At 41.0% G+C, this 23,609-nt stretch overlaps 1 protein-coding gene across 2 annotated transcripts in view; it reads left to right on the top strand.

The window, feature by feature from the left end:
• Nucleotides 1–385: 385 nt before the first annotated feature.
• The window catches only part of NDFIP2 (Nedd4 family interacting protein 2), a 44,973-nt gene continuing 21,749 nt past the window's right edge, over nt 386–23,609 (top strand). The window contains exons 1-2 of one of the 2 annotated variants that reach the window (XM_058185543.1): nt 386–641; nt 20,853–21,009. In XM_058185543.1, coding sequence (XP_058041526.1) covers nt 594–641; nt 20,853–21,009 — 205 coding nt within the window. In that variant the 5' untranslated portion in view covers nt 386–593. The remainder of the gene's footprint in view (nt 642–20,852; nt 21,010–23,609) is intronic. The other variant, XM_058185544.1, reaches the window with a different exon arrangement.

Here is a 23,609-nt window from a genome sequence, read left to right as displayed (position 1 = left end):
GGAAGGGATCTTATAGGTCATCTAATCCAACCCCACATAGTTATGTGGGCTGTAAAGGAAGAGGAAAAGAATAGAGTAACAGAAGAATCGCAAGGGACCTTGTAGGTCATCTAGTCCAACCCCCATGCCCAAGCAGGAGCCCCTAACACCATTTCTGACTGATGGCAGTCCAGCCTTTTCTGAAAAGACCGCCCGGCTTTCCTTTGGTCCGCCGAGAGCCTGGAAGGCGTCTCAACCCCTGTGAACCTTCCTCTTCCTCAGCCGTTTCTCGCCTCAGGCCGGGCTTCACTCCCGGTCTCCTGCTGAGGCGATCGGGTTGGAAAGCGAGCGCCCGGCTCCCCGAGAAGAAGGAGGCGGCGGAGGAGGAGGAGGCGAAGGAGGAGAAGGAGGCGGTCGTCAGGGGAGGAGCCAGCGGCACCGCCGGAGCGAAGCAGAGCCGGAGGAAGACGGAACCGGGAGGAGCGAAGAAAAAAGAAGACGAGGAGGAGGAGGAGGAGGAAGCAGGCCCGAGGCTGAAAGGAGGAGAGCGCTGAGGCGGCTAGGCCCGACGCGCGCTTCACCTCCACCACCCCAACCCCGCCGCCGCCGCCATCATGGAGCAGCAGCAGCAGCAGCAGCAGCCCGTCAGTCGGTACCAAGTGGTGAGCGACTCCCTCGGTGGGGTTGCGGGGGGTTGTTGTTAGGCGGCGGGTGGAGCCGGTCTGGTGAGGCCGAGGCCTGCCGACCGAGCGTCCCCGGAGGACCCTGGAAGCGGGGGGGTGGGGGAAGAGCCGCGCTTCTTCCTTCCTCCCTTTCTTCTTCTTCCCTCCTTCCTCCCTTCCTCCCTCCTCCTTCTCTTCTTCCTCCCTCCCTCCTCCCTCCCTTCCTTTCCTCCCTCCCTCCCTTTCATCCTTCCTTCCTTTCTTCCCTCTTTCCTTTCTTCCTTCCTTCCCTCCCTTCCCCCTTTTTTCCCTCCTTCTCCAACCTCCCTCCTTCCTTCTTTCCTCCCCTCCCCTTCCTCCTTCCCTCCTTCCCCCTCCTTCTCTTCTTCATCCCTCCCTCCTCCCTCTCATCCCTCCCTCCCTTCCCCTTCCTTCTTCCCTTTTTCCTTCTCTCCATCCCTCCTCCCTCCTTCCTTCTTTCCTCCTTCCCTTCCTCCTTCCCTCCTCCCTCCCTCCCTCCCTCTTTCCTCCCTTCCCCTCCCTTCCTCCCCTCCTTCTCTCCTCCATCCCTCCTTCCTCCCTTCTTTCTTCCCTTCCCCTTCCTCCCTTCCTCCTTCCCTCCTCCCTCCCTCCTTTCCTCCCTTCCCCTCCCTTCCTCCCTTCTTCCCCTCCTTCTCTCCTCCATCCCTCCTTCCTCCTTCTTCCCTCCTCCCTTCTTTCTTCCCTTCCCTTCCTCCTTTCCTCCTTCCTCCTTCCCTCCTCCTCCCTCCTTTTCTCCCTTCCCTCCTCCTCCCTTCTTCCCCTCCTTCTCTCCTCCATCCCTCCTCCCTCCCTCCTCCCTTCTTTCTTCCCTTCCCCTTCCTCCTTTCCTCCCTTCCCTTCCCTTCCCTTCCCCTCCCTTCCATCCTTCTTTCTCTGCTTCTCTCTTCCTTCCCTCCTTCTTCCCTCCCTTCTTCCCTTCCCTCCTCCCTCCCTCCTCTGCTTCCTTCCCAGTCTCCAAAGCTGCAGCCAGGTTGTAAAATCCCCCTCACCCATCCATCCTGCCTCTCTGTTACACCCGTGTTTTGTTTTTCCCTGTCTCAATTACACGAGACAATTTTCATGAGCGATTTTCTCTGGAGGAGGTGAGATAGCCGAAAGTGAATCTCCTCCAGGAGTTTTACAGCTAGTCCTCGACCCTGCGACCACAACGGAGCCCAACATTTTAATCTTGTTAAGGGAGAGACCTTTCTGAAGTGACTTTGCCCCCATTTTATGACTTTTCTTGCTACGGTTGTTAAGGAAACCACTGCGGTCGATAACGTTAGTAAACCCGGTTGTTAAGTGAATCTGGCTTCCCATATTGACTTTGCTTGCCAGAAGGTCCCTAGATGGGATCGCGTGAGCCCTGGACGCAGTAGACGGTCGCAAATATGAAGCAGTTGCCAAGCGTCGGAATTTTGATTGCGCGATCATGGAGAGGCTACAAAGGTCGTCACTGCGAAAAATGGTCATAAGTTACATTTTTTTGAGTTGTAACTTTGAACAATCACTAAATGAACTGTTGTAAGGCAGGGACAACCTGTACCTAATCCGAGGTTGCCTTGGGGCTCTTTGACCTTGGTTGTTTTCTTGCAGACATTTTATTACCCAACAGTAATAAAATTACCCAACATCAACAGTGCTAGTTATAGTTTTTTACCTAGTTTGGGTAATGAAACTTATGCAAGAAAGCAACCAAGCTCAGAGAGCACCAAGGACCCCCCTTCATGTCAACTCTGAGCTACAAATATTCTCCTTTATTGACCTGACCCGTTTGCATTCTCACTGAACCCGGGTGAACTTCTGCGGGTGGTCCTTGACTTATGACCACAGCGGAACCCCAACATTTCTGTGGCTAAGCGAAACAGTTGTTAAATGAGTTTGATCCCATTTTATGACCTTTGGGTCATTCCATGTCAAGTGGTCTGATTTCAGAAAAGTGCCCCGCTCGACCATCACTGCAGTAATCCGGTTGTTAAGTGAATCTGGTTTCCCCATGGACTTCGCTTGTCAGAAGGCGATCACATGACCGCGAGACATTGCAACTGTCATAAATATGAATCAATTGCCAAGTGTTTGAATTTTGATCACGTGGCCATGGGCCTACAGATTCTGATCAGATGGACAGATTGCACTTTGATATTTTATGTTGCTAAGCGAGACATTGGTCAAATAACTTTTGCCCCTTTCGACGAACCTTCTTGCTGCCATTGTTAAGCGAACCACGGTAATTGTGAAGCTGATAACACGGTTGTTAAGTGAATCTGGCTTCCCCATTGACTTTTCTTGTCAGAAGGTCGCAAAAGGGGATCACGTGACCCCGGGACAGTGCAACCGTCATAAATATGAGTCAGTTGCCAAGCATCCAAATTTTGATCATGTGACCATGGGGAGGCTGCAACAGTTGTAAGTGTGAAAACTGGTCATAAGTCACTTTTTTCCAGTGCCATTGTAACTTTGAACCGTCACTAAATGAACTGTTGTAAGTTGAGGACTATCTGTATTAACTATCTGGTTTTGAGCCTGGGGAGTTATTGTGCATGTCTACTTGATGTTGCTAATGGATGGGTCATTCTCATACAAATTAAAAAAACAATAACCCATGCCACGCAAGCAGACCTATTATCAGCTGGGCGGGGTTATCTTTGTATGATTACTACTTGATGAATTGTGTCAGTTTTATGTAGCATTTCTGTTGCGATTAAAAAAACAAGATAGCGCCAGAACAATCTGTGAGTTGAAGGAAAAAGAGAGAATCCAACAAGTCATTCTCTGAGATGGACCAATGTCAATATTTTTATTTTGATAGAATCACACCTAAATAGCTTTATGAGAAAAGTAGAAGGTTTATTTTAATTTCAAAGTTTGGTTAATACTATTGATTTCAACAATATATTGAGTAGTGTTTCTATTACATTAACCATCAAGTACAACTTGAGCCTTGTGAACGTTCTCTATTTCAAGGAATATCCCCTATTATTGTTCTAGAGTATCCTAAGTTTATATTACTTGGTAAAACAACACCACAGTTGTATTTATGTCCTCTTAAAAGGATCCAGGTAGCCCAATACTAATCAGGACTTCTATATTTTCGTATTTGAAGACATATTCTATGGTGGAGAAGAATGTTCATAAATATATAAGATTCTGGTTAAACTTCTTAAGGGACAAAAGTTATTTTTTCTACACAATTTTAAAGAAAAATCTGTAAACTAGCATAAATGTTTAGTTTAAAAGTTGTATGGGGTGTGGGTTTGAGTTTCCCTCTTTCCTAAACAACTTAACCTAATGTTTTATTAATCTCACTCTTTGAAATGATAAGTTGTGAGGTTCCCTTGAATTCTTAGCAATGTGTATTCGCTACCTCACTTTGTGGCTATGTTAGTTTGTTAAGTATGGTTTGCTGTCCAAATCATAGGAGTTTTATTAAGTTAAACCATAATTCACTCATTTTCCTAAGCCAGAATCAAACTGAATTATTTTTAGGACATAATTTGAATCCAGTGATCTTTATAGCCTATCATGTTTAGCAGTAAATGTTCTTTAAAACATAGAACAGATACCATGTAAGTGCCTGCTGATGCTTTCCTCATAATTTTCATTCTTTTAAACTTTAACATATGTAACATATATACAATCTGGGAAAATGAAAGTATATGATATAGATACATTTCAGTATATATGAAATATAACTATATTTGTTTATACATATTAAATAGCACATGTGTATAATGTAACATGCTTAAGGCAGATCCTCTGTTTATATAGATTTGTAAGTTGAACCACTCTCACATATTTCTCTTTTATTAATAGAATCATTTCAGGGTTTGTTGAAATACATAATTTCCTGCCCAATGAACTGCTGCTTTGAATAGATAATATTGTTTTTGTTTTTCCTGGGAAAATGTAGGTGGTAATTTCCTGATTCAGCCAGGACCTTGTAGTTCTTCCATAGGGACCCAAATCTACCTCCCTGAAAGGATTTATAATGCTGATGTCAATAGGAAATAGAGAAAGGGAAATTTGAATGTTTCTTCATGTCTGATTTTATTTGTCATATTTGCATTTCAGTTGCTTATCTTGACTTTGCAGTTCACTGAAAATAAAGAGGTTGGTAATATGCTGATGGTTTTAAATCCTATGGATGCACAGTACATAGAAAAGGTCATTGATAAAGAGAAAATGCCGTATTTTAAAAACCATGGCTCTCCATAGTTTGGAGGATGAAATTGTATCTGCTAATATTCCATTTTTCAAATTTAAAATTTTCAACAAAATCTTATAGGATCAGTTTATGCATAGCATTGGTTGGACTTACTTAATAAAGCTGTCAAGCTGTTTAAGTCCTAAATTTGCCTTCATTCATGTTTAAAGCCTGCAATTTTACTTTGAGGTAAAAAAAAATCCCAAACAGTTTAACATTTAAATGCTACTTCCTGTTTTTAAGTAACCAGATGAACATTTCAGATATATGACATTCTTAATGAAAAAACGTTCAGAAGTTGTGATAGTGTAATGAAAGCTAATATGAGATTCAAAGTAATAAAGAATACAATAAAGAATTCTATTCTATTCTATTCTATTCTATTCTATTCTATTCTATTCTATTCTATTCTATTCTATTCTCAGGTCTATGCACCATTAGAGGTGCAGAGAAAACGATTTGATTCATTCCTCTCTTACAAATTTCAAATTGAGGGCATATTGTACCACAGGGCTTTGAGTGAATATGAATAAGACTTCCACTGCTTCCAACTTGAATTGGACAGAAGATATTTGTGAAGGATCGGTCAATATTATGCTACCAACAAATTTAGTCTTACTGCTACATTAAGAATTTGTAAAACCTTTACCCCAAATTATTTCTTCTTATTGCTGTGCACTCTTGTGATAGGAAAGCAACGTGATTAGCAGCTGGTTTCCTGTAACAGTTAAGTAATTTGTTTAATTTTGACTTAAGACTGTTCATACCAGGCAGATTGGATTTGTAACACAGTTTATGTATCATTTAACAACATCATACCAACTGGAGCCAGGATGTTGATATCAGATTGTTATAGTGTCTACAAGGCAGTCTTTATTATCTTTAGTGATTAGAGCCCCATTTACATAAACATTAAAAATGGCTAGAATCTAAAAAAAATTGATGTTCTTCTACAAGGTCTTACCATATTTTTGGTGTTCCATTTTTTTATTATGGTGTTCCATCTTATCTTATGAGATTTCAGCTGTTATGGTGAGGAAGAAGCAAGGCCAGTGTGCAAATGCTTATCATTTTGACCTGCCCTTACTTAGTACAGTGATAACTTGTATCTATCCAAGGTCTTCCAGTAATTTTTTTGATCCCATCCAACTGGCTAACTAAATGACTTCTATTTATCCCAGTGTTGCATAGTATTATGTCTTCTCTAGCCTGTTATTTTCTTGTATGATATCACTGTCTACCACTTTCACTTCATTGTCCACTCCAGATTCACTAAACTTGCAGGTTGACAGCTATTTTGGTATTTACCTTCCCCTGGCTTTTTTCTTTCCCTTTCCTTTTTACTAGCTCTTCTAAGTCTTTTTCAGTTAACAATATTTAGCATTTCTCTCAACTTGTATGGCATTTTCCATAAGCAACCCTTTCTCATCTTCAAACCGATAAATCACAAGTTCATTTTTCTGTCTTTTATTTTTCAGCAAAAAAGTTCATTAAGAGTTTCCGTAAGCAACCCTTTCTAATCTTCAAACTGATAAATCACTATTTTGTTTTTCTCTTTTTTTCCCAGCAAAAAGTTCATTTAAGAGTTTCCAATCACTAATAAATGTAGTTACTGATCTTTCTGTAATTAATCAAGTGAATTTTGCAATCTCTCTTGAGAATTCTATTATCTTCAGCACCAATCCTCTGATGTGAATATGGGTGTCATTTATGATAACTGTTCAGATTCTATCTAGCTGTGAATTGTGACATTGTTCTGAACTTATTTAAAATATATATATATATATATATTTCCTCATCTGGTTATATTTCTGCTTTTGAAAATACCTGCGAATGAGATCTTTTCTGGCCCTTTTTTGCTTGATTAGTGGAGTCGTGTGTCTGCTTATCTCATGACAGTGTTGCTTAAGGCTTTCATCCTTACTCTTTCTCTCCCTGGATGATAATTTATTCTGAAAATCACTTGAATCTTTTCATCTTTGCCATTTTAATATCATGCTGGCTCTCCTGATTTCCTTAATTTTCTAAATTTAACCTGCATTTTTTGATTCTGGCACTTCACTAACTTTCAAAGTATGTTTCTGGAAGTGTGCTGACAGATTAGAAAACAGAAAACCAGGGTTAGAAGGGACTTTTGGAGGCCTTCTCATCCAACCTTCTGCTCAAACAGGAGACTCTATACCATTTTGGATAAATTGGTTGTCCAATCTCTTTTTAAAAACCTCTAATGATGGAGCTACCCCAGCTTCCAGAGGGAAGCCATTCCATTGATTAATTGTTCCCACTGTCAGGAAATTTCTCCTTAATTCTAAGTCAAGTCTCTCTAATAATTTCTCACCCATTACATTTTATCCTGTCCTCACATGCTTTAGTGAACAGGCTGACCCCTTTCTGTCTGTGGCAGCCCCTCAAATAGTGGAAGAGTGCTATCAAGTCACCCCTGGTCCTTCTCTTCATTAGACTAGGCCTGTGATGGCGAACTTATGGAACGTGTGCCACAGGTGGCACGCATAGCCATATCAGTGGGCACGCGAGCTCAGCTCAGCTGGTTTTCAGGCCTTCTGGGCCCACTAGAAGTATGGAAACAGGGTCTGGAGGGCCTGTGGGGGTTGGGGGAGGCCCATTTTTCTCTCTCACCTGGCTCCAGACCTCTTTTATGAGTCTGGGGAGGGCAAAAACGGCCTTTCCCACCCCCCTGGAGGCCAGAAACTGCCTGCTTGCCAACTTCCGGCTGGACAGGAAGTGATGTTTTTTGCTGTCCCCAGCCTCCAAAGACTCCTAGAGAAAGGGAAAGGCTGTTTTCACCCTCCCCAGACTCATAGAGGCTCTTGAGCCAGGTAAGAGAGAAAAACGGGCCTACTGGGTCATCGCATGCCAGGGGCAGGAGGGGAGGGGGAATCGTGCACGCATGCATAGGGGTGGGGCTCATGGAATTATGGGCGTGGGAATATGCGTGCAACACCCCCCCCCATCTCCTGGCACGCGATGGCAAAAAGGTTAGCCATTACTGGACTAGACATACCAGTTCTTGCAACCATTCATCACACATGCCTTAGCCTCCAGCCCCTTGCAATCCTTGTTGCTCTTCTGCCCTCTTTCTAGAGTCTCAGTGTCTTTTTCTTTCATGGTAACCAAAACTGGATGCAGTACCGGTAGTCCTCAACTTACGACCACAAATGAGGCCAAAATTTCTGTTGCTAAGTGGGACGTTTGTTAAGTGAGCTTTGCCTTATTTGATGACTCGAGCCATATACCACCTATTCCATACCTGTCCATTTGATTTTTCTTGCCTAAGTATAAAGCCTTATTTTTCTCACCTACTATTATTAAATAGGACTTTTCCATCATCCATTTCCTGTTAGACAACATCACAATAACATGATTTTGATGCAGTCTGCGTTTATGTAGGTTGAGTTAGGTTTTCATAAGAAATGAGAAATTTCTACATGTGATTGTTTTAATGATCCTTGGCATTACTAATCCAGACATTCCTGTCGTTTTAAGATCTTCTATTTCTCCAACTTTTGTATCCCAGTTTCTTTTTGTTGTTCTGTATATCGCCTGATGAAATTTGCCACAGAAATAGTATCATTTTCTTTTGGATCCATCACTGGCACTTAGAGCTGCCTAATGTTGACATTTAACACTACACATCCTCTTCACGATCTGTTTTCCTTGCTACCTTCTGGGAGGGGCATTTGTGGTATCCGAAGCAGAACATCCAGATTCAGTCACAGTTTTCTTCTATATAGAATCAACCTTGTGAACTCTTAAGTTTCCTCTTTCCGCTACGTATTAAAAATGGGCAATGATTAATGTGTATGTGTGTGTATGTATGTATGTATGTATGTATGTATGTATGTATGTATAGATAGATAGATAGATAGATATAGATATAGAATAGAATAGAATAGAATAGAATAGAATAGAATAGAATAGAATAGAATAGAATAGAATAACAGCGTTGGAAGGGACCTTGGAGGTCTTCTAGTCCAATCCCCTGCTTAGCCAGGAAACCCTACACCATTTCAGACAAATGGTTATCCAATCTTTTCTTAAAAGCTTCCACTGTTGGAGCATTCACAACTTCTGCAGGCAAGTTGTTCCACTGATTAATTGTTCTAACTGTCAGGAAATTTCTCCTTACTTCTAAGTTGCTTCTCTCCTTGATTAGTTTCCACCCATTGCTTCTTATCCTACCCTCAGGTGCTTTGGAGAACAGCCCGACTCCCTCTTCTTTGTGTCAACCCCTGAGATATTGGAACACTGCTATCATATCTCCCCTAGTCCTTCTTTTCATTAAACTAGACATATCTAGTTCCAGCAACCGTTCTTTATATGTTCTCCATGAAGCTGGGACCAGCAGTCAGGAATGGGTTAACTCCGTCTGATCACCTATAGGACTGAGTCTGCAAGCTGTTAAGCTCCTCCTCTTCCTTTTGCTTCCCAACTTTCAGACTCAGTCGCTCTGGACAGATGTATATTTCTGAGCTGCCCATTCCTGGTTTATGGAATTTCTGACTGCTCCCCTTCTGTGGTTGAGCCTTGCCAGTGTGAAGGGCGTTGGTGCCAGAGCCCGCTGAAGGCCACTCCGCAGCAGGATCTTGGCTGAGGGCTCCCAGTTGTCTAGTTGAGCCCTGCCTTCCCAGCGTGAAAGGCTCCTTGCCTGATCCCGCTGAAGGCCGTATAGCATGTGTATATGTGTGTTATGTATGCGTTTGGGTAGATATACACTTTCTTGAGAGCAGGCAACAGAGTTTCATTTTTGATGTGGGCCAGTATGCTCGCAGTAAAAAAGTGACAATAAATTTATCTTATCTTAATGGACACCCCTTATTTCCAATAGATTTAATCCTTTTTATTAAATTTTAATCAAGTACAAATTTATGGACTTCTAGTGTTACTATAACTCTGTTCCCTTGTGTTCTTTTATAGTTGGATAGTTTCATCTTATCATTAGAGATTTAGATTGATGTGGTTTTTGCCCACCTAAATTTGTTCCTAACATAGCCAGTTTGGTACCCTTCATATCCATTTTGTTTAAATTAAGTTTTACTTCATTCACACTTAGGTTCTAATTGGTGAACTGTACTGTACTATCAGTGACCAGGCTTCCTTAGGTCTGCTTTACTTAATGTTTGTTTAACCTTAAATATTAACATCAGGGTGGATTTGAATCATGATTTAAACTAGTACTGTAGTAAAAGGGCTTGATTTAAATCAACTCGATTTAAATCATAATTTTTAAAGAGCAACTGTCATCTCTGCCCTGCAGTGGCTCCTCCTCTGACCTGCTGTTGACTCACCGACAGTCTCAATATTGCAGAATATACAGCCTCATACTATATAACGAAGCTCCATTTCATGCTGAATAAATTATTAATGTATCTTAAATAGAAAACTATCTTTAGATAGATTTTTACTCCAAAAGCATTTTATTAAAATAAATTTGATAAAAAACAATCCGATTTAAATCCAAAAAAATCTGGATTTAAATTTTTAAAAAATCTTTTTTTAAAAAAAATATATCAATTTTTATCTACCCTGATTAACATTGCTATGGGAAGGAAGACAGTTGTCAGCCCAAAGATGACACAGTGAAATCCAGTCAAGTCCAGTTCTTCATTTGCTTACATCTCATGTACAAAATCTTAGTATAGTAAAGCTATAATCTTACAACCTGATAGATATATACTCTGAGAGATTATAGGGTATGGTTACCCAGAAGCTCTTCCTCCCTCCCTTATCCATTTCAAGATTGCACAGAACCTTAATTTGAACTTTTCTCTGGAATGTGCTGCCTCCTCCTTGCTAAACCACAGTGTTCCTGCTGAGATCCCTCCCATCCTCCTCCAGGTGCATATTCCATAACACAAATGCCCTGCTTTGCATTTCCATCTTATCAGCTACATTTTTAAAGCTTTGATCGGTTTCTATGGCTACAGCAAAAGACTTGTCAAACGGTGTAGAAAGCAATCTTTGTTTGACTTGTCCTTTTATTATAACATTTTAGATACAAGGAAGAATATTGTTCCACAAAGTAAGGAGAATTTGAGACAGCTAGCTACATTGTACAATATAGTTGGGACAAAGTAAGGGGAGTTTGAGATAATTGGTTAATTATTCAAGCGGCGTGTCTTGTTTTTATTTACTTATGACTACTTCTGAGTCAGATTTTTCGCAGAATTCCATTACTAAGTGACATTAAATGTAAAAATGCAGTGTTGAACTAAAGGTGTTTAAAAACAGAAAACGTTTAACAAAATCAGCTGTGGAAGAAGATAGAAGCAATTAAATAAAAATAATTTAAAAAGCCATATGAGACACAAATAATTACAAAGTTATACCTTCCGGATCTCTGGCCGTTGATGAGGATGTTGGGAGTTGTAAATGACTCTAGAGAAATTGTAGTAATTTATCTTTGCTATACAGGGTAGAATCAGCATATTAAAATGTATATCAAAGTAAATTAGAAGCCACTACAGAGACAAGACTGGTGTAACATCATGAGTTTTTAAAAAATACCAAAATGTCATCTGGATAGTCCATTCTCCCATCACTATCAAGTGCAGGTTCCAAGTAATATTCAAAAATCAACTAATGCAAAGCAAATTAAAATATTCCAAATTTGAAAAACAGACATGGTAAACTTTCTCAACAATATAATCTAAATAGTGTTTATATTATAAAACTTCTTCAGGTTTAGAATAATCCAAGCAGCTTTCTACTGTAGGTCTTTCACTGAAAAGCTAATACTAATGTAACTGAAGGGAATGCTAACAGAAGTTCTTCAGAAGATTTTCCTTTTCATTTATGGAAGAATATTTTGTTTTTTAAAAAAATTCAATGTTACTTAGTAGTAATATTAAAGTATGTAAAGTATAAATCATTAAGTATTTGAGTTTATGGAAAGTTATGATGCTGTAGCACAAGCTGCAGGCTCTGACACAGAATACACTTGTCCTCATTTCAACCACAATTCATAACTTCAGAAGAGAAAAAATGGAATTTGGCATGCACACATAGAAAAATAATTGGGTCCTTTTGAAGCAAAAGGTTCTCTTTTAAGTTGCAGCCTGATTGGAAGAGCATTTGTTTATCTGTTCTAATTTAGTTTGCATTTCACTCTATGAAGTTAAAGAATAACAGAGTAAGGGACCATGGCGGTCTTCTAATTCAACCCTGCCTAGGAAACCCCTTACTCAGGAAACTTGCTATCCCACTGCTCAGGAAACCTTATACCATTTCAGACAAATGATTGTCCAATCTCTTCTTAAAAACTTCCATTGTTGGAAGCATTCACAACTTCTGGAGGCAAGATAATCTTGTGAATTTAAACATAATGAGACAGAGCCAGATTAACTGAAATTAAATTAATTCCCACTAATATCAAATTAGTTGAGACTTTATTGAAAAAAATGTGTTTAGTTTAAAGGACAAAGTGGTCCATGGTAGACATACACAGCTTCTGGAGGAAAGCTATTCCACTGGTTAATTGTCCTCACTGTCAGGACGTTTCTCCTTAGTGCTAGGTTTCTTCTCTCGATTAATTTCCACCCATTTCTTCTTGTCCTGCCATCAGGTGCTTTGGAGAATAGCTTGGCTCCCTCTGCTTTGTGGCAATCTCTGAGCTATTGGAACACTGCTTTCATCTCACCCCTAGTCCTTCTTTTCCTTAAACAAGACATACCCAATTCCAGCAACCATTCTTTATATGTTTTAGCCTCCAGTTGTTGCAAAATCAGGCGTCACGAAAAATCATCTTGGGCCTTCCTTATTAAAAAGCTTAACAAAATGATTCTGGTCAAAATAGTTTTTTGATTTCTGACGTTGGGAAATCAAATTCAGGGCTGATACAGTAACTCTTAGACTTCTGCTCCGCAGTGTTTCCTGAGGACAATTTGGAATAATTTTTCAAGGATCCCAAATGATGGTTTGAGAACCTCTTACTCGGGAACGTAAAATCCTTCTCTGTTTCTTAAATCCTTTTAATTGCAATCTGTTGGAAAGATTGCTGACCCTGGCAACTTACATCAGTTCATTACTTTGAATTTTATAATCTCTACCCCATCTCTTACTAATCAACTTTTGCTGCATATTTATTTATTTATTGAATTTATATTGCCGCCTATTCGCCCATGGCGACTCAAGGTGGCTTACAGAAAATATAAAACCACACCTGACTAGATGGCTCAATGGCTAAGATGCTGAGCTTGTCGATCAGAAAGGTCGGCAGTTCGGCGGTTCGAATTCCTAGTACAGGTCTCCTGCGTGAGCAGGGGGTTGGACTGGATGTCCTCCAAGGTCCCTTCCAACTCTGTTACTGTTAACTTAATTTAAAACAATAAAAAGTAACAGAATCAAATATATTAATATAGTAAAATATAACAAAATCCCACCTCCCCCGGCTCCAGCAACTAATAAGTTAGTCTTATTCAATTGCATTTAATGGCAAAGAACTCTTATTTAAATATTATTGTTTCCTTTGTTGCATTTATTCCAGGGGTGAAATGCTCCCGGTTCGGACCGGATCGGCTGATCTGGTAGCAATGGTGGCAGGTGGTTCGGAGAACCGGTGGCAAAAATCCCTGCCCATGCCACAGCGGAGTCCCACAATCATCAGAGCCTTTTTTTTCCTTTTAAAAGCATTTTTTTACAATCTATTCGGCTGAATATGTTGTAAAAAATGCTTTTAAAAGGTAAAAAAAAAAGGCTCTGATGATCCCAGCTGAGCCACGCGATCATCAGAGCCTTTTTTTTTAACCCTTTAAAAGCATTTTTTATAACCTATTCGGCTGAATAGGTTGTAAAAAATGTTTTTAAAAGTAAAAAAAAAAGATCGTGCTTTGAGGTATTTTGTTTGAGGTATTTTGCATTTGCTTGTGACGTAGAGATTAACCAAGTAGAAGGGGTTACCCATCCCCCAGCAGAATGTTGGAAATTATATTTTTCAAGAGGTTTGAGAAATCATCTGACTGTCTGTCTGCCCTTGCCATGTGAAAATAATGGAATGGACACAATTTTGTGGGGAGAGACAATTTTACAAAAGGAAAAAAAATAGAGTTTATAAGTGGTCTGGATCAGTTTGACAGTTGGTAGGGGAGACACGCATCCTGGTGCTGACTACTTTTTTTAAGTTCTCCTCCTTTCTGTCTCCTAGTCAAATTACCCAGAATATGGGGCTACTCTGGTGCGCAAATGCACACACACAAACAAGACATAATACATTATTTTATTGCCCAGAGGGAAATGTGGACCTGTTCCATGGTACTACTGGTAAAAGTGATTGGTAAAAATTCCACAACGTGTACTTTGCCAGCTATTTCTATCTTGTTTGTTTTCATTCTATGTGTTTTGAGGTTTCCCCAGATCTATTACCAGAATCTGATCTCATGTGTTGTGAGGACTTCATAGGAAAAGAGGAGGCAAATATGTGAACTCAAAAACAGCTCCTTAGTTCTGTAACATGATCATTTGAATGGTAAAAACCATAAGTCTCCTGTGACGTGTGTTACATTGCCCTGTCCATTTTGTATACTCAACCTGCTCATTTTGCCTTCCAAATATATTTGACATGGTCCCCAGATGCCAAAAAAAGCTTGCCCACCCTGTAGCCTGGCTGTTTAATCCTTGCCCTATTATCTCTTGCTGTCATGTGAAATCTATTTTGTACTTAATTAAATTTGCTTTAGGTATATCTAATTAGATTTTTCTTAAGCAAACATATCTTAGCAAGCTTTAGAGTCAAGTTTCTATTCTCTCTTAATCACCTCAGAAACCCTTGTAGGCTTCTTCTTGCCTGTCATGAGACTTTTATTTGGGAAATGTTAAAATATGTGTTTCTATTTAATCGTGCAACTGTGGGCACTAACCTAATTTTTGTGAGTGGAGAGAATTGGTGACTGACTAATTATTAGCAGGGCTTATGAGTTTTATATATTTGTGTCTAGTTTCAGTCTAGTTACTGTGTTTCACCGAAAATACGACCTACCCCGAAAGTAAGTCCTGGCTTGATTTTGCACCCAGTGTAAGCCCCACAAAATAAGCCCTAATTAAGACCCCCCGAGACACATACACATACTTCAGGGTGCACGGGTAAAAATTAAGCTAGGGTGGGGATGGTGGGGTGGAGCTGCCCTACTACTTACCTTCGAACAGTTGCAGCCAGGCCTCGCACACCCCGAACACTTGCCTTGCCGGCCCATTTCTTCTGCAGCTGGCAAGTCTTTCCTGAAAGCCTCTGCAGCCAGTAACAGAGCTCCAGATCGGTCCAGAGCTCTGTTATTGGCTACAGAGGCCTTCAGAAAAGACTTGCTGGCCACAGAAGAAGTTGCTGAAGGCTTCTGACACTGAAAAGGAAGCCAGGGGCGACGCATGCAAGTGAGGTGAGTCAGTGGAAGACACCATCCTGAAAATAAGACCCAGTGCCTTTTTTGGTGGGGGAAAAAAAAAGACATGACAGTGGTGGGTTCTAACCAGTGTTAGCACCGGTTCGCCTCGCGCGCACACTTTGCGCGCAATCGCTTCGCGCAAGCACATTGAATTGCTGAACAGCTGAGGCATTGCAATCTGCTCTGCCGCGCCTTTCAGCTGGGCTAAAAACAGAGGAATAAAGGTAGGTATAACGCAGGAGCGGGCAGAAGGGCCCAGATAACGGTCGGAGCAAACAGGTTCACACTCTCATCAATATCTCTGCTACCGGCTCTCCTGAACCGGGGAGAACCGGTAGCAACCCACCCCTGAGACAGGGTCTTATTTTCGGGGAAACCCAGGTAGTTAAACAATATGGTAAATAAAAATTAAAGTTTCACTAGAGTCATCTGTTACTTTCGTAGGTCCACTGGCCCTTCAGGCAATCTCTCATGCCCTGGTCACCCATTGGCTTGATCATTGCAGTGCATGCTACAAGGGGTTGCCCTTGAATGCCACCTGGAAGCTTCAGCTGGGTCAAAATGCAGCAGCATGAGAGGTCATGGGCATTCTTCAAAATGCCCATGTAAAAACTCTGCTTCATGCCTTTGCCATCTTGCCTTTGAGGGAATCATTTTTGTTCAGCATTTATTTTATAGTACTTAAAAGCTTTACATTCAGTCTTTTTATCCGGAACGGTATAGGGTCTCCTGCTTGAGCAGGAGGGGTTGGACTAGAAGACCTTCGAGGTCCCTTCCAACTCTGTTATTCTGTATCTGTTGAAAGGTCAGTAGTAAGGTCCTCAGAAGTCTACACTGAAAGAACATTTTTTGAGAGTAGATGTAGCTATGCGTAACAAAGCATTTGATGAAAAATCATAAAGAATATTGGCTTAAAATTCGTATTCATTGGATGTCCATCACCAACATATAACCAGTCTACTAAAATCTTCTCTAGGAACTTCACCCTCATTCCCCTTCAGACTGAGTTTCAGGATGCCTGGATGTGACTAGAAATAGTACTCTGCAGATTATCCGAATCTGCAGAGTATCCACAATCAGTGATGTGTGATTTGAACGTTTTATATAAAATAATAAAGTACAAAGCAAAATTAGACATATTTTTGGAAACAGCTGAACCTTTTAAGCCAGGGGTGTCGAATTCAATTTCATTTTGGGCCGCATCAGCATTGTGGTTGTCCTCGGGGGGGCCGATGTGGGTGTGGGTGGCCGGGGTGGTTATGGCCGACTGGGCGTAGCCAACTTGACATCGCTTGTGTGGTGTAGTGTTGAGGAGGAAATCCAGGGGTCTCCGGTGAATGGGGCAGTGGGCATGAGGCTTGTCCCACAGGATGAGGTGAGATGACCCAGGAGACAGGGTGAGGGTGCTTGGCACATGCCCAGGGGGCAGGGCTGAGACAGTGCTGCAGATTTAAGGTTGGCTGTGCTCCGGCCAGATGGCTGCCACCAGGTTACAGATTAGCACCTGGTTTGCCCGGGCTGAGTCACCATGGGCCGGTCCTTCTCTGTTCCCAGGACAGCCCCATGGACCGGATCTAATCCCCTTGTGGGCTGGATTTGGCCCGCGGGCCTTCAACTTGACATTCCTGTTCCAATGCAGCATAAAGTACCTCTTTTGAATCCTTTCCATAGATCTACCATCAGTCACCCAGCTTTGAAAAGATAAAAATTAAGCTTTCTAAAACAAGCTTGCAGATAGTTCAAATGGATAATAAATGGTAGTGTTGTGATGTTTTAATTATCCAAAATCTGCCAAATCTGATCTCTTCAATAAATTCTTGTCTGGCTGTCAGCTTTTTTCCTCCACAGAATTAAAGCAGAAGCAAGAGCGATGTCCGGTCTTAAATTAATATTTACCATTAGGAAAGTCTCACTTGATAAAGTCGAGCTAGCAGAAATATTGGGTTAAAGTTTCGTGGATGTTTCCAAAACCACAACACAGAGAAAATGTGTCTCTATCCAAAGGAAAATAACTTTTAGTCCTTTGCCTAGAGTAGATGGGGCCAGCGTTATGCAAGAAATGCAAATATGTAAGATAAACAAAGAAATGTTATAAATAAATAGTTCACAGCAGTTGCTGATATATTTTTTTTAATTGTGGCCTTTTCTCTGAAATAAATTGCTTGCAAGAAGTTCTTGGATTCTTATGTGCTTGCATAATTTCAGCTCATTGTGCTAGAAAGAAGCATGATAATTGCCTTCAGAAATCAGGGGTGTTCCATCACTGGAGGTTTTTAAGAAGAGACTGGACAGCCACTTGTCTGAAATAGTATAGGGGAATGGACTAGAAGACCTGCAATGTCCCTTTCAGCTCTATTCTATTCTACTGATTATGTAAAATTTAGGAAGAAACATGGGGAATCTCCCCTCCCCCCCAAAAAATGTCAGATAAACAAAAATATTTATAAATTTTTAGGCAGAATTTGAATATATTTCCGTAACTTATTCATCAAACAAGATGATTGCATGACACACAGCTTGACTTGACAATAGCCTATATTTACAAGTTAATTAAAGCACACCAGTGTTACCTAAATAGAAACATTGCTTGATTTTAGGAACATCTTTCCTAAGGGCCCAGCAGTAGCCAGCCAAAATCCTGGGATTCCACCTGCAATGTCCTGGTGAAATTGCTCACTGTCTCATCATCCACTGCACCAAACTTTCAGGATGAAAATCCAAGCGAGGACCCAAGAGTAACACGTAGCTGGGTAAAACTTTAGGAGATCACTTGTTATTTTGCAATAGTTTTCTTCTTGATGATTTTCTGGAAAGAACTTTTGCAGACGTTTTTGAATGATTTCCATGCAACCTCATTTAATGCTTCATCGGGCTAACATCTTTACAAAACACCACTTCATCATCTTGGAAGAAAAGTCTGTTAAACTCATGATCTTTGTGCTTGTTAGGCAGGGACAATAACCATCTGTTGAATAGCCTTTTGGCTTCCTCCAAACAACAGGAATGGCAAAGACCAAATAGTGCATGCAAAACCCTTTATGCACCCTGTTGGAAGTCCAACTCAATGTCCTACAGCAAATAATGAGGTCCTCATTTTCTTGCCTTGCTCCTCCACTTCACAACCCAGATAAACTTCATAGCATTTTTTTGACAATTGGGATGAAGTTTTGTTTCTGAGACAGAACATGTCAGGATTATTTCCAGAATTTTATGGCCATAGTATGCATAATACTTTTACAATCAGTTGTGAGCTCTGACACCAGACTGACCAATAACTGCTGTCCAGAAGGGACTGGGCTTGTGTGTAGATGTGTTCAAACCAGTGGTGGGTTTCAAATTTTTTTACTACCAGGTCTGTGTGGCTTGGTGGGTGTGTCATGGCTTGGTGGGTGTGTCAAGGCTTGGTGGGTGTGACATGGCTTGGTGGGTATGGCAGGGGAAGGATACTGCAAAATCCCCATTTCCTCCAGATCAGCTGGGACTCTGGAGGCAGAGAATAGATGGGGGCAGGGCCAGTCAGAATTTTTAATACCGGTTCTCCGAACTACTCAAAATTTCCGCTACTGGTTCTCCAGAACTGGTCAGAACCTGCTGAAACCCACCTCTGGTTCAAACGTGATTCAACGTGTAGTGGGCTGTTCTGTTCCTGCTGTCATGCCTTTTATCTTTGTCTTGATGTTATTTTGCTCAGCGATTGTTACAATTACCGTACTAAAGTTAAACATACAACTATAATATCACTAATTGAACAGAATAACAAAGGTGGAGTCATAAAAAAACTAAGTCTGATAGAAATAGATCTGTTTTCATGCTTAAATTTCACACGAAAAAAACCTACTTAGAACACCTATTGTAATTCCTGAAAACAAAATTATTGTTGACCAGTGAAATGAGACTAGACATTAAATCCTATGAGGAGAGATTAAGGCATCCAGTTATATTTAGCCTTGAGGGTAGAAAACCAAATAGAGATAAAAGTTGGATTTTATGTCTAGCTGAAAAGTGGAACACAGGAAAGAAAATTCTATTTTACTCTTCTAAGGATAAAAAGGATAATACATTTAAGCTACAAAACTGCAGAGTTCTCCAGATGGCCGTTTTTAAAAATACGGAGTTTCTCATTATTCTAGATACTATCATAGTGTTGACTGCAATACCATCTTTTTCATGAACACGCACTTGTGTGTGAGTGATGAGGGAGCATTTAGACAAACAAATACCTTGTTTACATGTTGAAATTCTATATTGCCTACTTTGTGTTGTGTCTTTATGTACTGATTGCATCTTGAGGCTCTAGATCAGGCTATGAAGTTCTTTTTTAAAAAAAAAAAATCTTTTGACAATTTAGACTGTTGCCTATTCTTGGTTACCTATGATTTTTAAGGCACAGGTGAGATGTTAGTATACAGATAATGAAGTAGGCTTTTTTTAAAAAAAAATTCTCATCTCTTTTTACTTTGAATCTTTCTGAATAATATCTTAGGCAACTCTGAAGTAAAAGTTTCAGTTAATGATTATGGTTAATGGTTAATGGTTAATGGAATGGTTAATGATCCAGTCTGGGTCAGTCACTGGGAACAGAGGTTTAGTCTTCCAAGCTTTCGGACAAATTCTAGGTTGCTACCGGTTCGCCCTGGTTTGGGCAAACCGGTAGCAGCAGCAGCGGGAGGCTCTGCCCATCCACTGGACATCCTCAAATACGCTCTGTGCATGCACAGAAGCTTCTGCGCATGCGTGGAAATGGCACATGAGCAAAGCACGCATGAATGTACCGGTAGCAAAGATAAGTGAAACTTACCCTTGTTTCGGACTTGTGTTGGAACTCAACTTCAGAGAACTTTTCTCTACTGGAACGTGTGCTTTGAGTTGTTCTATGCATTGTATTTATGTGGTGCCTGGTTGGGTGTGGCTCCTTATGCGGTTGATTGGGGCATTGATGATCAACTTTTAAGTCATTGGCTGTTGTTCCCTTGTTGCTACCAAGTTAAAATAGATGGTTAAAATCATCAGGTTGGTGTGACTTATTATTATTATTATTTTGCACTGTTTTGATAGCACCAGGAGTTGTTTTTCAGACCATTTTACCCTGCTGTTCTTTTTCATAGCACTGCTGCCACAATTACCGGAAGGGAGTATTTGAGCAATAGCATTTTCAAGGGGAATCATGTTTTACCACTGTGCTGTAATCAGATTAAAAACTCAGTTGCAAGAGAGTTAGATGCTAAATAGAGAAATCATTTTTGAAATACTTACTTCATTTCATTGTGGAATATCCCAGTATACAATTGCTGAAACCTCTATTAATATCAGGGAGAAAACATACAATGTATATAGTATATAGATGTATATAGAAGAGCTGGGGGGAAAAAACATTACTCATAATGCTGTTGATGTCCATCGTAGTCAAGATGAAAGCAACACAGAAGTCAAGAGGAAGAAACACCCCTATAACACTTGTTCTACCATAAGTGTCTGAATGCTTCAAGTTTTACTCTCTTGTTTACTTATAGCACAAACACTTAAGTAGACATTATCTTCTAGTCAAATGTCATATTGGAATGCATAATATTTAATTCCATTTATTTTTCTTTAAAGCTTCATAATGAAGATGATCCTGCAGAATCTACAGCCGAACAACCGTCCACCTCTACGGAAACTGCACCAGCTTGTCAAACAGAGGCACCTTTACCTGAAGTGGATACTTCCCCTCCACCATATTGTAGCATCGCTACAGCAGCAGCTGCACCAACAGGTATTGCCTTTTTCATGATTATATAACCACCCCATGTATTTTTAGCAATGCTGAAATGGTGCCACCAGCACTCCGGTGCCTGCTTCTGCTGACCTGCTTAAAGATGCTTTGCTCAGTTCTTTTTGTGCAGAAGTCAAATTATTTTGTTTCACATATCACTGCAAACAGGCTAAATTGGATGTTCATGCAATTAATATGTCTGATCGTGGTTCCTCTCTATGCGTGATGAGATTAGCATGTTTTGTTTAATTGATGTTGATTAAATGTGGATTATACTCCCAATAGGATAATCATACAATTTTTTTAAAAAAAGAATCTTAGATTTAATTGATTTAAATCAATAGAGCCGCAGTGGGGCAGTGGTTAGAATGCAGTACTACAGGCTACTTCTGCTGACTGCCGGCTGCTTGCAAATTGACAGTTCGAATCTCACTGGCTCGAGGTTGACTCCGCCTTCCATCCTTCCGGGGTTGAAAAAATGAGGACCCAGATTGTTGGGGGCAATAGGCTGACTTTGTAAACCGCTTAGAGAGGGCTGTAAAGCATTGTGAAGCGGTATATAAGTCTAAGTGCTATTGCTATTTAATTTTATATAAGAATAATTGCATAGAAAGGAAGTATGTTTTCTTGCTTTTAAGTGTTGTGTATGTGTACATACCATTTTTAAAAAGGACATGAGTTTCTTATAGGATAGGAAATGGAAATTGCAACTTCTGAGATTAAACAGTAGAAAACATAGCACGCTACCCAGGATTAGTACAATAATTAAACAAATATAATTTGGCAAAGAAAAGCAAATTAATCTACATCATATGACTGATCAGTGCAAAAACATGGATATAAATATTAAGCAATAAAACCAGTCTTATAAAAATAAAAATGTAACATATACATTGCAATAATCGAAAATCTAATGGGAACAATATGAAACATTCCTGTGAATGAAGTTAAATTCTCCAGGTGAGACCCATTTTGACCTGCATCCAGAAAACTAACAGTATGGGAGCAAACTTAGTTGTTCCATAATATGGGCAGCATGATAATGCCTCTGCTCTCTGTCCCCCTGCCTACCCTTAAAGTTTTATAGCACTGGAGAATTATACACCATGTTTCCCAGATAGTAATATTGGATTGGTTGATTCTAGCTGAAGGAGATAATTCTGAAGGTATCTCCACACTCTGTACATAGGACTTTAAACTGCGCACGGAAATCTATTGTTGTGTCTTGTCTGCTCTCACCGCAGCCGGGGTCTGCTTATCTGCTCCCGAACACGGAGGAATGTATGCCTCCCGGCCCCAGTTCTGGCTCCATGCCCAGACAAGCTGCAGAGGAGGGGGCACCTCCTGGTCCCAGCCCTGGCTCCATGCCCAAGCAGGCTGCAGAGGAGGGAGCATCCCCCGGCCCCAGCCCTGGCTCCATGCCCAGGCAAACGGAGCAGCTAGACCCCTCCCCCTCCTCCACAGCATGTGAGCCTGAGGAAAGTTTACTTCCAACAACAGCTGATTGGAGTGACCCTCGCATCAGAAGATTGGATAGGCGGAGGCAACAGAAGGAAGGGAGGGGCAGGCCTTAATGAGTGCTGAGTCATGGAGCCACACCCCATGGCCTATATAAAGGATCTGCTTTCTGGCAGTCTCTGAGTCAGGCAAAAGTCGAACTTATCTTGCTGAAGTCACTTACTGGTCTCCTGCCTGCTCTGAGGACTTTGCTAGGACTTTGGGCAGAGCTGCAGAGGCAAGCCTGATTCGGATTTCCCTGACCCGGCCGTCAGCGGAGGAGTGGGACACGACGTCTATTGTCTCCCACTGCAAGGCATACAGCATAGATCAGGAGTATCAAACTGGTGGCCCGCAGGCTGGATGCATCATACACAAGCCACGCTTACCCCAGCTCCACAAAGGCAAAAAACATCGCGATTCATTACGTGACATCAACATGATGTGGCGACTTTCACACCTGTGGCATAGATGTATTGTGCCTATAGCATTTAGTGCCAGGTAACGTGGGCCATTCTATTTTAAATCAGCTTTTGTTTCAAACTGGCCTATAAAGCACCTTACAGTACTACAGGCGCCTATGAGGAAAGTATGAGTTACCGTCACAAAATCTTCCTGGCCTTCCCAGGTAGGACTGTAACGTGCATCAAGTGTAGCTAAAGATTCCTTTAGGCATAGCCTCCAATTGTCCATCGAGAGCTAGTTGTCAATCCAGGACAACCCCAGGTCGTAGGCCTGCGTCCTCTAAAGTAATTGAAATTTGAATTTGAAATTTATTTATTTATTTGGTCAATGACCAGCAACATCAAACAACAAAATGAGCGATTAACAAAACAGGAAACACAACCAGGATTGAGAAAGAGAAGCAGGTGCAGTCATATGCCAGCAGCTACAAAACAAATCAAGCATGGTACACACTCCAAACACCCCCACCACAACAACACTCTGTCCACCCATCCAAGCTTCCTCTAGAGTCAAGAACTGGCTGTCAGCTCTGGAGCCATTTTCACCGTGGCACCTTCAGGGTGTTCTGACCTAGGCTTCCTGAGTCAGTAAAACACACGAGTAGTCCCAAAAACCTCTTTGATTGCAACAGCTGTGAA

The sequence above is a fragment of the Ahaetulla prasina genome, chromosome 5 (assembly GCF_028640845.1).
Source record: "Ahaetulla prasina isolate Xishuangbanna chromosome 5, ASM2864084v1, whole genome shotgun sequence".
Lineage (NCBI taxonomy): Eukaryota > Metazoa > Chordata > Lepidosauria > Squamata > Colubridae > Ahaetulla > Ahaetulla prasina.
Note: the sequence above shows the minus strand (reverse complement) of the source record. Positions and strands in the feature narration are given on the sequence as shown.